General features: G+C 38.6%; 1 protein-coding gene across 3 annotated transcripts in view; it reads right to left on the bottom strand.

The window, feature by feature from the left end:
- The window catches only part of chrna11 (cholinergic receptor, nicotinic, alpha 11), a 41,816-nt gene that overhangs the window by 15,670 nt on the left and 8,235 nt on the right, over positions 1-17,911 (bottom strand). For all 3 annotated transcript variants that reach the window (XM_027144029.2, XM_047816793.1, XM_047816792.1), the window contains 3 exons: positions 13,306-13,415; positions 10,766-10,845; positions 2,073-2,240 (listed from right to left, as the gene is read on the bottom strand). In XM_027144029.2, coding sequence (XP_026999830.1) covers positions 2,073-2,240; positions 10,766-10,845; positions 13,306-13,415 — 358 coding nt within the window. The remainder of the gene's footprint in view (positions 1-2,072; positions 2,241-10,765; positions 10,846-13,305; positions 13,416-17,911) is intronic.

Here is a 17,911-nt window from a genome sequence, read left to right on the forward strand (position 1 = left end):
ACAAAGGGAGTTTTCCCCTCCAAAATCCTGACCGAAGTATTGGTCATCTCCCCAAAGATGGGTGGAGTTTGCGACCTTTAAATTGTCAGAAACACCACTAATCCGTGGTCAGACTTCAGGAACAGCTTCAAGACGACTCCATCTTCCTTCAAAGAAGTTCCAGCAAGCTTCACTTCCAAGAACGACAACTGCTCTGTTCTTCAGGAGAACTTGGAAGAACGTCTGACCCCACCCTAACTGACTTTTCAGAGATTTCTCTGTTGCATCCGGACTCTTGTTCAGTAAGCCAATGCCAGTAACTGTTTCCTTTACCAACCAATTTAGATGCGTAATTTTAATTAGGAATCTTTCATTGAATCTTAAGGTGAATTTAAGTTTCTGTGACGATTTCCCAGTTAGGGTGTGATTAATTTTTGAGTCTAAGCTTGCCATCCCTTTCCTTCCTTTCTCTAGTTTCTTCTTTCCAGTCTCTTCCTCCCTTTCCCCAATTTTAATTTCTTTTGTTTTATTTTATTTTCATTTTCGTTTTCCCTGTTTCTTTTGTTTGTTTGTGTTGTTAGTTTATGTTGTGTTTGTCTCATTCATTAAATGTCATAATTTTGAGCCACAGGTGATTTGTCTCTGAGTATCGCTCACAAATTAAGGTACCTGCAATATCTGGTCTGAACTACATGTTCTATTAAGTTAATTTAATTTAAATTACGGTATACAGTAAAAGGAAAGCGAATCTTTCTTGGCCGGGAAGATACCTCATTCATAGAATTAATAAAGGTTACACGGCCTGTTCGGCGGACGAACAGACCAAATAAGTGTAACGTTAATTCCAGTACCGTTAATTTCAACTCAGGTTAAAATATTTGGAAGTCACTATAACAACGTTACAGTTGCTTATAAATATTTACCTTGCTTCGCGAGCCAAAATCGCTACACCCGGCAAACTGGCGTCACCTTAAGTGTTCAAAAATGGATGGTAAGGAAGTATTTTACTTCAAAAGAACAACATTTTTATCCAATCTCTACAAATTCAACTAGTTCAAATATATCAAATAACACAATTTATGTGTTATTCATGTTTTTATTCTTTTTGTCTGGAGTTCTGTCAATCTTCTCTTCTTGCACTACTAAGACTAGTTAAAAATACTGCAGCTCAGTTTCTTTTAGGTGCAAAGAAGAGGAATCACATTAACCTGGTTTTAGCTTCTCTTTGTTGGCATTCATTTGATCTTAGGGTTCAGTGTAAGGTTTTATTGCTTGAAGTGTGTGTGTGTGTGGGTGTGTGTGTGTGTGTATATATACACACACACACACACACACACACACACACACACACACACACACACACACACACACACACACACACACACACACACACACACACACACACACACACACACATACACATATACAGAGCTTGGTCCATCACCGTGGAAATGTACATTAACACATATGTTTGGTAAACAGAAGTAAACCCATGCATATACGAGCTTATACATTATTGACTTTACCAGCTTATGGAAAAAATTTTCCTCAAAATCTTCAATGGTTATAGATGTAACTAGAAGATTAGTAACAACAAAGGACATTCACCCAATTGAATCAGGCATTCACAGACCCATGACACTATTTTAGCAATTCTAGACACCCGTATTATTGTCAACTTCCATCACTCATTAGTCATACAAAGATAAACTGTGCTGTAAAACCTTATCAAGCAAGACTGGTCGTGCGTGCCGACTATTCATCCTGGAAGCGAGGCTTGATTGCAGTATATTGCTGACGGTGTTATTTGTAAATAGAGTCTAGGATGCTAAAGACTGATATAAATATACTACATCACCATGTAAACCAGAAAGTCCATCATTCATTGTTCAGATTCAATAGCTTAATAAAGTAAAGACATCTCAAATAAATCATGACAATCACTTTCCTTTCAAGTAACTGAGTAAACTTGGATTTTATGTTGAGATATCCAATCTGTTTAATGATTTTACTGCCAGAATATCACTTAGTGTCTAGGTCTAGGTGGAATTTATTATATGTAGCTATAATGACCCTATTTCATTTCCACTCACCGACTAGGTCCCATTCTCCATTAGGCATGTAACCAGAAATATCAGCGTCGGTCATCTGGAGGTCCAGCAGCCAGCCGTCAAATGTCCAGGAGCCAAATTTCATTTCACACTTTTGGATGTCGAAAGGAAACCAGCGAACATCCACATTACAGGTGCTCATGAAGATACCTAAAGTTTGTTTAGGTGAACAGACAACAATATTCATCATCTATACTGAAATCATTTATACTATAAGTGTGTGAATAATATTATGATATAAAAACAGGATTAAAGCAGTACGTATCAAACATCCCTGGAATTTTTACGGATCGGAGTCAAACGTCAAAGGAAGCAAGCGAGATGTTATAGTTTTAGGTCTTCTTGTGATTATTCAGTTATTGTGTAATTACTAAGTTAGTTTCTTAAACAACTTCAACTTTTGTTCATTTTTTTTTCCCAAGTTCTTTTAAGTTTCCTTCACGTTTGCACAAAAAACTTTGTTCCGTTAAGTGAAATACGCAGATCCAGAGTAACTATACACCATACACATTATACACACATTTTCAAGTCTTTATAGATTTTGTTAGACCACAGATCATTCACCACGCTAACAAATGAATAAAACCTCTGTACAAACCCCAGCATGGATGATGATGTTAACAATTGTATCACCTGAAACTCATACCAACTGATGAACAGTGTCTGTGTTCATGTCATCTGTTTGTGCCTACATGACAGGATTCTATTAATAGAGAGGGGAAAAAAAACCTGCTGCCCCAATACCTTCCGCAGTATTTATTGTACTTGTCAGTAAACAGAAGAGAAGCTCAATAACAATCCTTTCCGTTCCCCTTTTCTCCATCCTCCATACAATCAGCATCTCAGGCCTCTTTTGTCACTGTTAATATTTATGCATGTTTTCATGTCATGGTTATTCTATTTGGAAGCCAACTTTTATAATACAATTCTGCCTATAGAATTATACAGAAATACTATTTCATTTTATCCTATACAAAAAATGATACTATATGACAAAAAGTATGTGCACCCCTGACCATCACACCCATATGTGGTTCTTAACCAAACTGAAGTGCATAATTGCACAGAATGTCTCGGTGTGCTGTATTTTTCCTTCACATGGTGTGTGAAAGTTGGAGTGAAGAACTCGAGTGTCCTGCACTGAGCCCTGACTCTGACTCAACACCACTGAACACCTTTGTGATGAACTGGAACACAGACTGAACCCCAGACCTCCTCATTCTTACATCTAAGTGTCTGATCTCACTGATGATCTTGTAGCTGAATGAACACAAATCCACACAGTCACAATTCTACTTGAACTCTGTAATGATCTTTAAATAATTCCTGAACAACTGGCATTTTTTGCTCTGAGCTCTGTCTGTTCACTTGCTGTCTGATATATCCCAACCCTTGACAGGTACCACTGTAATAAGATAATCAATGTTATTCACTTCGCCTGTCAGTTGCTAAGTGTACTGCTCTAATACTTTTGATATTATTATAACTGGATCCGTGTTAGCTGAGGATAATTTTAGTGACATAATCCTTTTCCCAGCATGGTGGACTGTGTTCTTCTAATAGATACTTAGCAGCATCAGTGCTGAGGATGTGCATAATATCACAATTTTATAAATTCAAGGATGGAGAGATGTTTATTCTCTCTAGCCCCGGGGAGAGTTGGATGCTGGCCAGTTGTCAATGTCCAGATTGATTATGGTCTGAGAATCTTCAAACAAATTAGGATCTATCACCTTTTTTGGTTTGAATTACATAATTAAAACGAGTTACTTTACATAATGCATATTTTAAATGAAACCATAAGGAGATTCAAAGTAACTGTGATCACTATGGTTACTATTTGGTTACTATGGTTACTATATGCTCACTATAGTTTAACTATAATACAGTGATAAAAAAAGCATAATCCTTTTCGAATATCTTTGAATTGCAATTCATTCTGAAGGGCAAATGCCAGTTATGTGGGTCTTTTCCACATCGGTGCTGTTTCACTACTCAACAGTCTGAGAATCTCTGAAGCAAGCTAATATACAACTTCAACAGAATTTTAATACATGTCACAATCTTAAAGTTTGTATTAAAATGCTGTGAACACTATGCTAACAGCTAGTGTAGAGGCAAGTGTCTAGAATTGCATAGATTTTAGTTTATGTACATTTAAGTTCAATTTTCATTTAAGCAGTGTCCAAAGTGTTGGACAAATTTTACCAGGTTTCAATGAGGCCAGCTCTCCCCCATTTACAGAGTATTGCCCTAACTGCTAAATAATGCAAAGCATGATGCTCACAGGCTATGTGAATATTGCTGACTATTCATATTCCTTCCTCTGATGCTTCATGGTCACAGCAGGGATCAAGCAGAACGGCAGACACAGCTGCAAAACTTTGCCGGATGAAAGGGGAGAGCCTCTTTGCTGTCTTGTCAGCCTGGAATGGACAAGTGAGCAGCTATTTCTACATTGATGTAGCCTCCTCTCCTACAGGGACGAGCCTTACTACACTCTCGCTGTCTCCTTGTTAGGGATCAGCGCGGATCCGTTAGGGATCAGCGCAGACTTGGTGCCATGTGCGTTTGTTTGTTTGTGTCACGTGATTGCCCCGTCCACGTCTGCTCCTCCCCGGTCATCACACCTGTTTCCCATTGTGTGTGATTGTCCGTGTCACTATATATGTGAGCCGCGTTGCATTAGGCAGCGCGGCTTCATTGATTATATTGTGTATTCCCTGTGTAGCGTGGTTTATGTTTGTTCTTCCTCATGTATTAAACACCTTTCATTTGAAGCTATCCTGCGTATGGGTCTGTCTCCAATCCACCTCTGCCAGGGTCCTGACACTCCTGCACATTCTCTACACATGAGTATTGTGCCCATCCTGGCAGAGAGTACTGATAGCACGACAGACGTTCTGAGCATAAACCTGAAGCTGAAACTTTCATCTAGTTTTTCCTGCCCTTTAATGAGATAATTCCAATAACTGCATATATACTATAACAGCCTGTAATAAAACATTACTGCATCTAGCAGCGATAAAAGTAATTACCTACATAAACATTCACATTTCTATGTTTTTACATAAATTTAAACATTTATATTACAGCTCTGTGCCCTCTGGTGCTCTCAATGCCATGGCCCAAGTTTTATTCCCAGCCAGGGAGCAAAACCCATCCACTTAAGGTGCCTGTCCCAAGCCTGAATGAATTGGGTGGGTTGCATGGGTGGAAGGCATTCAGGGTAAAACCTGTGCCAAATCAAATGTGAACCAGATAATCCACTGTAATGACCCTAAACAAGTCTATATTAAAACCTATCAAAATGCTGTAATGCTACCATAATGCTGTATGTAGTAGAGACTACTAACTAGAGGAAGACAGTAGGGTTAAGGTCAACCTGTCTCAAGCTGTCATGTTCAGTAGAACAAGCATGTTTAGCAAACCCTTCATCATCTGCAATCAAGCAGTTCATGACCTTAGTATGGTTTGTTCTGAACCCAGACTAAAACTCAAATCGCTTTCTGAAGTGCAAGTGTTATTAGAAGTGAACAGCCACTGAATGCTTGAGTAGCCTGTTTGGAAAAGAAAGGTTAGAAATATCTCTGCAATTAGGTTTAATGCCTGGATTTTTAAAATTGGAGTGACAGAAGGCAGAACAGAGCCAGAACAAAGAGACACACTAATGGCCCCAGTTATAGACAGCATGGAGGTGAATTAGTTCTCACTTTTGCAAAGACTAAAAAGATTGTTTCAAAACCATTGAACAAAATGACATACAGTAAATGTTCCTCTAGGACCTTGGTGCTTCAAAAAGACATAAAACTACCTAAGACTCATATATATATATACACTGTATATAGTATTTATTAATATATAATATTTTAATCTGTTTTCCACCGACACAGAAAAGCACTCTCATGCTATGGTTGCTGAGTGATCAGTGTCAGAAAGGAGAGGCTCAGAGACCTCCCTGTGTTTGTGGACACATGTAGGTTAGATAAAGATGGAGAGAAAGCAGAAAGGCAGTGCAGAGTGCAGAGAAAGCAGAAGAAAGATTAAAAGCTGTGCTGGTAGAGATGCAGCAATGTGTTACAAATGGGTTGCTGGTGATTATGCTGATATAAAAAAGCTACTCAGAGCTCTGGCTTTGTTTACTAAATGAGGATAAGCCATCAGAAGCATTCTATTCCTATATATCATACTTTTACTTAGCTGCTTTTTGTTGTGATTTTGCTGGGTTTATTTGTTAGAAAATGATTTAATTTACCATTTGATTTCTGTATTTTTGGAAGACCTTTTCTATTGTCTATATTGTATAGGTAATTTATGTTATGTTATGTAATATTTAGAACGCTTAGATTAACAGGACGAACCCTTTCTATAGTTTGCTATATAGAGCTGTGTCTCTACCTCAATCATCTGAAATTGTTCCAGTACAACATGCTATTCTGAAAAACCTTAAAAAGAAATCTGCCTTTGTTTTTCACTTTGCCTTGTTCATTGTCTGTAGGTCCAGGTTACTCCATCACACTCTATAAGCAGCTTGTTATTTTATTCCTTGTTTCCTCATTTAGTTTAATTTCTTTTGTAATTAAGCCTTAACGTGTAAAGTTTTATTCAGTTATTGAAATACAAGAAAATTAGCTTTTTGATGTCTTTCTCTCACTAACCACGAGAAATAGGCTGAAGTGGTGGTACAGGTCTAATGTTGTCATGGAGATGATGTTTCACACCTCTCCCCTTGTTTCATCTAACTATCTATTCTGTTGAACTTCATGCTGTTTCAGTTACCTCTTTTCCTTATCATCTACATCCTCCTGGCTTCCTAGGAGATGAAATGGACACACTTCTCAGTGCTTTCCCTTCTGACAGCACCCCTCTAAATGTCCTTGGTGATTTCAACCTCCCTTCCAACAAGCTTCAGTCTTCTTTTTTTTTTGACTCCTCTGAATTCGTTCTCCTTGAAATTCAACAGCTGCCCTCTCACACACAAGGAAGAAAATGTCCTGGATCCTACCCCAGCAAGACATGAGTGCTATCCCACTTCCTATCCTACCTAAAACCAACTTCCATCATCTCTCTCTTTCCTGTCCAAACCCTCTCCATCTTCCCTTCCTCTGTAGCTTCTTGCACCCTTTTATCTCTTCTTGACCCTGACTCCTTTTCCTACCTTCCCTTGGACTCCACTAAACCCAGGTAGACTTCTTGTTCTGCTCATTGGCTGTCAGATATGTTGTGCAGCATCTGCAGAGAAGCTCCACTCCAGCTTCTATTTATTTCTAAACCCCCTGGTTCCACCTGCTTCATCCTCTCTGATTGTTGAGGACTTCACCTCATTTTACATTGGGAAATCTGCCAGACCTTCACTTCTGCCATTAATATTACATTACACAGCCAGGAGTCCCCTACTCTTTCATTGTCAATTCTCACATCCATTGCAACAGAAGAGATTCTACAAGTCAGCCAGTATTGCAATCCTACCTCCTGCACACTTGATCCAATCCCTTCCACTATTTTCCAATGGATCTGATGATGAATTCAATTCAAAAACTTATTTGTCTAGCACTTTTATCAATTCACATTGTCTCAAATCAGCTTTACAGAAGTATAGAAACAGAATAAACAACAATTTTAAAGTTTAAAATTAAGTTACTAAATTTCTATAACATTCATCCCTAATGACAAGCTGAAGGTGATGATGGCAAGGAAAAACTCCCTGAGAGGGACCACACTCAGAAGGAAACCCATCCTCATTTGGGTAACACTGGACAGTAAATAATGTCCTTTCTACAACAGATGAAGCATCTGGTCATGCACCAACTACCTTTAAGCGAGCAAAGGTTATTCCCGTTCTGAAGAAACCTGCTCTATATCCATCAGACATCAGGAACAGGTATCACTTTTCTCTTTTCTTTCTAAAATTCTTGAACGTATTGTTTCTAATCAACTATCTATCTGTCTGTCTGTCTATTGCAAAACAACCTCCAAGATCCCAAACAGTCCGGCTTCAAGTGGTACATTCCACAGAGACTGCCATTTTGCCTTCAAATCCAAAAACAGACCAGCTCCCTCTTACCTCAAAACTCTCATCACTCCTCACACTGCACCTCGCTCCATCAGATCTATCAGCACTGCTCCACTGCTCCCACCATCTCTCAGGGTATGAGGTACGTATACAAGACTCTTCTCTTTTCTGGTGCTGAGGTAGTGGAATGAACTTCATCTAGATGTCTGAACAGCTGAGTCACTATCTTCAAAACACGGGTGAAGACTTACTACTCCCTGAAACTCTTAAACTAACACTTATATTTATTGTTTTTTTATGTATTTTAATATAAGGAGATTATGCTATAATTCCTCCCTGTAGAGTTTTTATGCTGATGATATCTTAAGTCTGTGACCTAGTGAACCACTGATGATGTATTTATTGATAAAGTCTTCAAAGCATTTTTTATTTCATTCATATTTAAATTGTAAAATGTAAATTATTGTAAAATGTAACTTTAGTTTCAGTTTTACCCCAATGTTAATTTTTTAAATATTTTTTTCGAAATGATTAAAAAACATTTCCTGAATATTTTTCTTATTTATGTGACATTACATGGTTACATTTATTATATACATATTATATAATAATATAATAACATATTATATTATAATATAATATATTATATAATATATTATATTACATTTATTATATATATATATATATATAGTGGTGATTTGGAAAACAAGGTAATTAAATGTTTATTAATTACCTGGTTTAATGTTATTTTGGCCAACTTCCCAAATAAATCATAAATCATGCTTTGAGTTTAATATGAACTGTTGGCTACTTTTTTCATATAGATTTGGCACCCGTGGTCTTAAGACATTTGGAACACAGACATAAATTTTTGTCACAGCTTACAAATCATTTTAATACAAAAATAAATAGTTTCAATTGCACACTTTTCTGCACAATGTAGTCTTTTAATTAAGACCAAACAGTGATCAAATGGCATATTGGCCAATTGAATGCTCTCCACACTATTTAAAAAGAATATAATTTCATTTAATACTGTACTTGTTATTCCTCTTCAACACCAAGCTTACTGACAGCTCATCGTTTTCCTCTACACGGGCTTTTAAACCACAGTTTGCACTTCACACTGCGAGTATTTATGGAGCAGTTCCAGGCGCAGTTTGCATGATGAGATGTTTATAACTCTCAGGAAATTGGATGTTAATTTTAGGTGAATATTTTGCAGCCGCATTCTTTGCCTCCTGACATATGAACATCTGGCACATATAGAACAGCGATGGAGAGGCTTCAGCTTCTGGAATTTAATCTGTTTCCCTTTAGTTGCTTTGCATAGACCTTTCTGCCAACAAAATAAATTTGAAATTAAACATAGATTTTATCCAAGCCAGACTTATTAGTGCTATAGCAATTGTGCATGCTTGTAAAGGAAATAACCAGCAAATGTTTATGACAACATTTGCTGGTTATTTCCTTTACAAGCATGCACAATTGCTATAGCACTAATTTCATAGAGAAACCAAATACACCAAAACAAGAAAGAAACTTTAAACAGCATCTATACCCATTTATAGGTTGCAGCTCATGGCATTTATGGTACCATCATGTGTCTGTGTATTCAGGTTCCTCTACTTCCTCTCATCCTTCAATAAGATGCAATTAGGCATTCTCTAATAGCCAGAAAATACATTTCATCCAAATCATTTCCCAAGGATTTAACCCTAGCTCTTCCCCTAAGCCAAAAATCTTTAGTGCATCTCATGGGTATCTCATCATTTCTGTTACCTTGGGAACTGGCTACCTAAAATCAGAGGCTAATTATTGACAAAAGCTCACAAGCTGGAAACACTGCTGCAAAACCAACTCTAAATGGATTCCTCTAGGTCAGGGGTATTCAATCAAAATTCAAAGAGGTCCAGTTACTAAAATTTCCTCCCAGCAAAGGTCCGAATCTAATATTGTCACTTAAAATAGTGTACCCTCATGTTAATAAAATCAATAATGCACATACATTTCTATATAAATTATTGTTAAATTTCAAGTGTTTTCAAAGTCTGAACTTGTATGTCACTTGAATGGAAAACAATACTGTAGTTGTCTTTACTACATGTTGACACCTCATTCATGGGTCTAGGACTAAAGCTGCGGGACAAGTTACGCGCTGAAGTTTTGTTCGGAAGAGTATGCACAATAGTAAAAATTTTGCTTTGCAAGCACCATTAATAATAATAATAATAATAATAATAAGTATGTAGAATAACAATAATGATGCTTTGCATGCACCATTAAAAATAGTAATAATAATAAGTATGCAGAATAACAATAATGATGCTTTGCAAGCACCATTAATAATAATAATAACAATAATAATAATAATAATAATAATGCTTTGCAAGCACCATTATTAATAATAATAATAATAATAATAATAATAATAATAATAATAATAATAATAATAATAATAATAATAATAATAATAAGTATGCAGAATAACAATAATGATGCTTTGCAAGCACCATTAATAATAATAATAAGAAGAAGAAGAAGCTTATAACCGAAATCACAATGTATAATAATAATAATAATAATAATAATAATAATAATAATAGTATAACGGAAATCAGAATGTTGGCTTCTACAAAGCCAACATAATAATAAAACTAACCTGGGGGCAGATAGGTGCAGTAGCCACTGGAATTCACCAGCACGTTGGTCTTAAAGGTTGAGTCAAAGTCATCGTCAGCACTGTGGTGAATCAGAGAACATAAAATATAAATTCACAGTAAAAATTATATTTACATTAACACAGCTCAGTGTTCCACTGCTCTCTAACCAATAAAGTTTGAGATTAATTCACTATGTTAAGAGGGAAAGAATTACATTTTTTGGCAATGCTACATGACTGCCAGAAAGAAACTGTATATAAGTTTGTAAATGCTAACAGCTGTGTTTGATGTATTCATCTATTTGTTCACCACATCGAGAGTCATTTTTCCCCTCTGCGGGCTAAACTTTGTCATATCAAACAATGTAAGTAAACAGCACACAATCGATCCTTTTCTATGGAACTACGGAAATAGTAAATACAATAACAGATGCAAATTAGTAAAGACAAAGTGAACCAAGTGTCTAAATGATCTGGTTCAGTAAATTAAACATTTAGTTACTACTGGGAAAATATATAATGTAAAGCCAATTTATGAGGATAAATCTGCCATGATCATGAGTAAGAAAAATGCTAAAAATGCACCTGCCACGCCTCCCGAACGCCAATACAGAGAAGCGTCTCCAGAATATTAGTTACTTCCGGACTACACTTCCCAGAACCCACCACTAAGACTGATTACACCGACACCTGTTACTCATCAGCCACAACCTATAAATAAGAACTTGAAAACTTCACCCCAGTGCGAAGTCTTGATCTGTTTTGGCAATTATTCTGAGCGTTTCCTTTGTGTTTCCTAGTTCCGAGTTTCTGATCCTGTTTTTATATTTTTTGGTTTCTGATTGTTTGCTGCCTGAACTGACTTTCTGCCTGTTTACCGTTTCTGAATTCTGCCTGTCCTATGTTGTTGTGTTTGCCTACTCAGACCTTGCCCGTTTTGAGTACGAATTTGCCATTAAAGAAAGCTGCAAATGGATCATCAGCATTATGACCCTTCATTACAGAAGACTTCGCCACCAAGCGATCCAGCATTGCAGAATCTGCGAGGAGCCACCGGAGCTATGAACTGTCAACCACCGGTGATGGCTGTCCCAGCCGTCGCATATGCCGCTAGCCCTCGACTCGCCTTTCGGAGACGTTCAGCGGAGAGCCCGTAAAATGCAAGGGTTTTTTGATGCAGCACTCGCTCCTCGTAGCGCAACAACCCGCTTTGTACCAGACCGAAGCCAGCCGCAACGCCTTTGTACACTCCTCACTGGCAAGGCACTTGCTTGGGCCACCGCGATATGGACGGAGGACGGGACCGAGAGGGTGATCGACGACATCCTCATTTACTCCGAAAGCCTGAAAGAACACGTCCAGCACCTCAGGGCAGTACTGACACGCCTAATTCAGCACCACCTGTACGCCAAGGCCAAGAAATGCAAGTTTCACAGGACCTCGACCGCCTTTCTAGGCTATGTCATCTCGGCCAAGGGGGTGGCCATGGACGACGGTAAGGTGCAGGCAGTGCTTCAATGGGCGTGGCCACAAACTGTCAAGGAGCTACAACGCTTTCTGGGGTTCGCCAACTTTTACTGCCGCTTCATCCGCGGATTCAGCACTATCGTGGCGCCTCACACATCCATGACCAAAAAAGCACCAACCCGTCTCACCTGGTCATCTGAGGTGGTCACAGCGTTCCAACGCCTGAAGGAAAGCTTTACTTCTGCGCACATCCTGCACCATCCTGATTCTACCTGGCCCTTCGACATCGAGGTGGATGCCTCATGCACAGGCATCAGAGCAGTGCTGTCTCAGCGCCAGGGTCCGACCGATAAGATGTTCCCCTGCGCATATCTCTCCCGGAAACTATCACCCACGGAACGCGGAACAATGACGTGGGGGACCGTGAGCTGTTGCATTTGAGGAATGGCGGCACTGGCTGGAAGGCGCGTGACACCCGTTCACCGTGCTCACTGACCACAGAAACCTTGAATACCTGCGTGCCCCCAAATGCATGAACCCACACGTTTCTGAATTCTGCCTGTCCTATGTTGTTGTGTTTGCCTACTCAGACCTTGTCTATTTTGAGTACGAATTTGCCATTAAAGAAAGCTGCAAATGGATCATCAGCCTTATGACCCTTCATTACAGTACCATACTGTAGGCTAGTTAGCTTGAAGGTAGGATTGAAGGCACTTGAAACCTCAGATGTCTTCTGATGGCATCTGAGGTTCAAGGCTGCACTCTGATTCTCAGTCTCATCTGTTCCTCAACCCTGTTTGGGCAAGCTGCAAATTTGTAAATTAGATGTTTAAAGATGACAGCAAATAAAAGTCTGAGTGCAAAATCAATTAAATGAATTTGTACAATATTGAGATCTTTTAGCAGATCTGTCTGTATTGAACACAATCATTGGCCTGGGACTTTCCATTTGCACTCTGAAATAGTAGTACTTTTTTATAATTCTGTCCTCTGCCTCTTTTTTTTTTTTCAGTTATTGTGATAGATGTGGCATGAGACTAAAACAAAACATGTTCATTGTCATTAGATGTTACCTGTTGTAAAGCAAGATGTCTGGGGTCCAAACTTGGTCAGTGGTGAATCGAAGATTTTTCACTCCTGGATATTCTGATTGGTTCCACTGTAGATAATAATCATACCAATGCTGCAAAAACATACAGAATTTGAATTTGCTATGAATTTGATTTATGTCACATTCATTGATTTAATTTCTGCATCAATACAAAACCAACAGCATACTTTTTTTGTGGAAATTCTTGCTGCATGTATGTGAGCAGTGCTGTATTGGAGGAAAGAGGATCTGGGCCAAATGCAAACACTGGTAGTGATGACAATGCTGCCTCAAATGTAGCGACAGGCCCTTGTGTACTTTCACTAGCGAGAGAGCTAAAGGCCAACTTTCTGAAGAGCACAGTACAACATTGGATAACATGCTGCAAGCTATCATCAATGCCGAAGTGGTAAGGCTAAAAAGTGCACCTAATGCCTGGGGAGGAGTGTTAGCTGAGCTATCTCACAAAGTTTAAGTTTTTTATGCATTCAAGTGTGAAGGCAATCTGTATCTGTAATGGTTGCAATGACAGAAGTGGAAACCACAGGGATGCCATGACTAAAGGGACCATTAACCTCACCTGTGGAAAAAAATTAATCTCAGAGGCCATAATTGTAATTGAAAGGAGTTATGCCATGTGCCATGATCTTCGACAGCAAATCAGATTGCAGTACCTGCTGATGGTTTACATTTTCACCATACTGTAGACCACCATGAAGCACAGGGTACTGACCCACAGATGTGACAGACCCAAGTCAGTTGGCCATAGTACAGAGTTGGTTCAATGGTTAAGGCTCTGAGTTACTCAGCAGAATAATATCAAGGGACATGCCTTTTAGATAGTTAAGCAATGCCCTTTACCCTCTCTTCCCCATGGGGGTTGGAACAGGGTTGACCCTGTGCTCTGCCCTCTACTTCCAAACAAGCTGAAATATGTTGAAAAAGTGTTTCACTGTGTTGTTATATACGTGACAAAAAAAAAAGAAGATTGTGGAAGTGTACTTGAGTCATAATGCCTAGCCATGTTTTTTTTCTATTGAAAAACATTCTCCACTGCAAGAGAATAAAATTCCTTCTTAAATTGGCTGCCATTCCATATTCTGTGCACACAAGATTCAATACAAATAGTGAACTGGCTTTTCACTAAACATGGGAAAGATTCCACATTCCAGTGGTTGTAAATTTCTATATTCCCATATAAGAGCAGTCAGTAGTAAAAGATGAGAATGACTGAGCACCTTATTTCACACATGGAAGCTTTGTGGCTGAAAATGAATGAGAATTTTCAGAATTTAGTTGTGTGCATGTAGTAAGTATTAAATACTGTGACATTGTGCTTATATGCAACTAAACCTCAGGTATGTGAAATTCTGACCTTGGACCCATTTTTCATGCTCTATACACTAGCTAAAGTGCGACTCCATATTAAGACCAGTGCTGCTGACAGTTTGAGATAACCCAATATATAATTCTGTTGTGAGTTGATGAATCTGAATACAGCCAAAAGGAAAAAAATTAAACCAAAAAAATATGGAAGGCATAAGGCTTGATATCAAGATGCCAACAGCTTTGAAATGAAAGCTCTGTGAGTTTGTGTTGCGAGATTAACAGGAACACCTAAAGGGGTCATACATAATAAAATGCAACTAAATGAGATGGGCAAGCAAACTCTGGGCAATGGGCAGATGTATGCCTTCTGTCTCTAAGAGCCCTGTGGGGCCGCTGCAATCAGATAGAAGATGCTGTCTGGATATAGGTTCAGCAAATTTTGAAAGCCTACAGCAAGATAGAAGCTGATCTTTAATGTGGATTGCAGAATTTCTGAGTTCCTTAGAGTTTCTGAGCCAGGATGCATTCATGCACAACTAGCCAAATCTGCATGGCACTGTCACTGTTAAGGATAACACTAAAATGCATTTGACAGACTGTGTACCCAAAATTGTTCTGGCTAAACAAAGACAAGAGTCTGAGCCCTGGGAGTAAATCAGTGTTCTGTCACATTCTCTAAGAGACAGAAACATTATGAGTGTGTTTGCTGTGTGTAGCTGGGCTGATCTTGCAGTGTGAACAATGTTGCAGAGCTTTTGCAGAGTCAGCTAAGTGTCTTTGTTTGAACTCTAAAGGTGTACATAGCAATTTTATATTTTACATACCTGTACTATAGACAGATTGATGGTTTGTTGCTGGAAGAAGATAAACTATTAAGAGCACATCTTAAAGGTGTGGAATATCTCAGACACCCAGGGAAAGCAATGATTTCACACTGGGGCCTGGACTTATGAAGCAATGGACATATGGATGCAAATAAAGTGACTTTGACTTAAGGTTTTTTTGTTGTCCATCATTATGGACATATGAAAGAGCAAACTGCATGCATCATCAGTCAGCACAACGTGGCTGCCCTGGCTTCCCAGCATTAAAGCTTTAAATCTATCAATCTATCTTGCAGATGAGACCCTGTACCCAAGACAGCCAGCTAGAAGGTGACTGACAAATTGTTTGTGTGCTTTGGGGTGCACAATAAATGTGTCTTGCTAAAGGCAGGTTAGCCCATTGATTAAAGGAATTGATTTCATAGGCATAATTGATTGCAAGCTGAGATAAGCATCTTCTCATTAAATACAGTACCATTCAGTACCCTCTATGGCTTCCTCCAGGATTGCACTCAGAGCAGTGTAACTGATGGACAGCTTCACCACAACAGTGTCCAGCTTCACCACGTTCTATAGTCTATATGCTGCATCATCAAATGTTTGGCAGCCACAAGCTGCATTAATCCTCAGTAGAAGGGACTTTTAGGTTAAGGATTTTGAATGATGCTCAAAGCTCCATTATTGAAGGCTGAGGATGAGTAAGTCTTGGCCTCTACTGTGAGAATCAGTCAATACTGAATAATATCAGTACAGGAGTGATTCATTGTTTAAATGATTCTCATCTAAAAGATTATGAACCTTTGTGATCACATTGATATGCAGTCTCCAGTAGTTCTGTAATGAATATGCCCTGGCAAACTACAACATAAAGTAAAATAAAAGGTTTTGTATATAGAATAGTATAGATTTTTGATTTGTGGTTAAAACATGCTATTATTACTTAGCTAAAAAATATGAGCAGAATGCAAACCCTACTACTTTTTTGGTAAGAAACAGCCCTTGCAGTAATTCATCATAGTACCATGGCCATATATTTAATATTTACACGCAGTACATGAAACAAGCAAGTAAATGAGAACTGATGCATGATTACAATTTATCTCACACAACTTATAATAATATAAGGATAATACAAGAATTCCACCATTTGACAGCTTTGCTCTTGGATATTATACAAGAAAAGGAAAAACTAACAATACGGTCCTACAATCCATTCACCAACCCACAGGGGAAAAAGGACATGACCCGAAGAAGCAGCCCCAAGCAAAATGAGCCAGCATCAAGAACAGGCAGAGGGCTTGCACACATAGTGCTCAGGGTAGCATCCTTTAAGCACAAAGACCTTAGATGAGAGTTAAGAGTAAACCTAGAGCCATTAAAACTCATGCCAGAATCAGTCCACCGATGATGCCATCAATCACCTACAGCTCAGCAGCTAACACTATTATTCCCTCCAAATTTACCACCAGGTTGGAGAAACTGGGACTCTCCTTGTGTCACTGGGTCTCAACCATCCTGAAAGATTATCCTGAAAGAGCTTTCATTTCAACTTTCACCCTTGTCAAGTTTGCTGACTACACTGCTGTGGTGGTCTAGATCTCTAATGATATCAAGAAGGCTTTGCTCCAAGAGAACAACCTCCTCTTGTCCATCGACAGGAGAAAAGAGTTGATGGTGGACATCGGCACAAAACAAGACAGGAGCTACAACCACCTTATAAAAATCAAAGGTTTTAAAAAATGTTTTCAAAAATCAAAAACCATCAAAATCAGGATCATTGTGTTCATCTCACGAAGGATTTGTCATGGTCCTGTCACATTAACATCCTTGTGCGTATGGTCTGTACCACCTTAGATGATAAAGGGACTGCCCTCTAAGGGGTGAAGGAACTATTACACCTACACTATTGAGTCTGGAATCACAGTCTAGATTGGGAAGCACCCTAAGCAGGATTTATGGCTCTCCAGAGGGTAGTGAGGTCATCTGAGCGCACCATTTGCACTGAGCTCACCGACCTGCAGTCTAGAAATGCACATATCTGCAATTTATTCCGAATATAGACCATACTGTTGCTGCTACCTTTCTACCTATCTACCTATCTATCTATCATTTATATGATAATTTATTTCCTTTTTATGTCACAGACAGTATGTCATATTGTGTATGGTTGTGTGTGAAACCAAAAAAAAATTACATTTGAATTTAACCCCTGAAATTCATTCTAACATTTTCTTTGTGAATTTCCAAGAGCAAGCTGGAGACCTTTTGAAGCCAGCAGTTTTTTTATAACCCAGCTCTGTAGCCAAGCTTTACACCCTGCAGGTTGTTGAACTACTTTAGATGTTTGTCAAGTTTAAACTGGCAGGCAGGGCAGCAGAGTGGAGCTCAGTTATGTTTGCTTTATATCATACCATAAATTGATGAAAATGTAATTTC

Source organism: Tachysurus fulvidraco, chromosome 7 (assembly GCF_022655615.1).
Source record: "Tachysurus fulvidraco isolate hzauxx_2018 chromosome 7, HZAU_PFXX_2.0, whole genome shotgun sequence".
Lineage (NCBI taxonomy): Eukaryota > Metazoa > Chordata > Actinopteri > Siluriformes > Bagridae > Tachysurus > Tachysurus fulvidraco.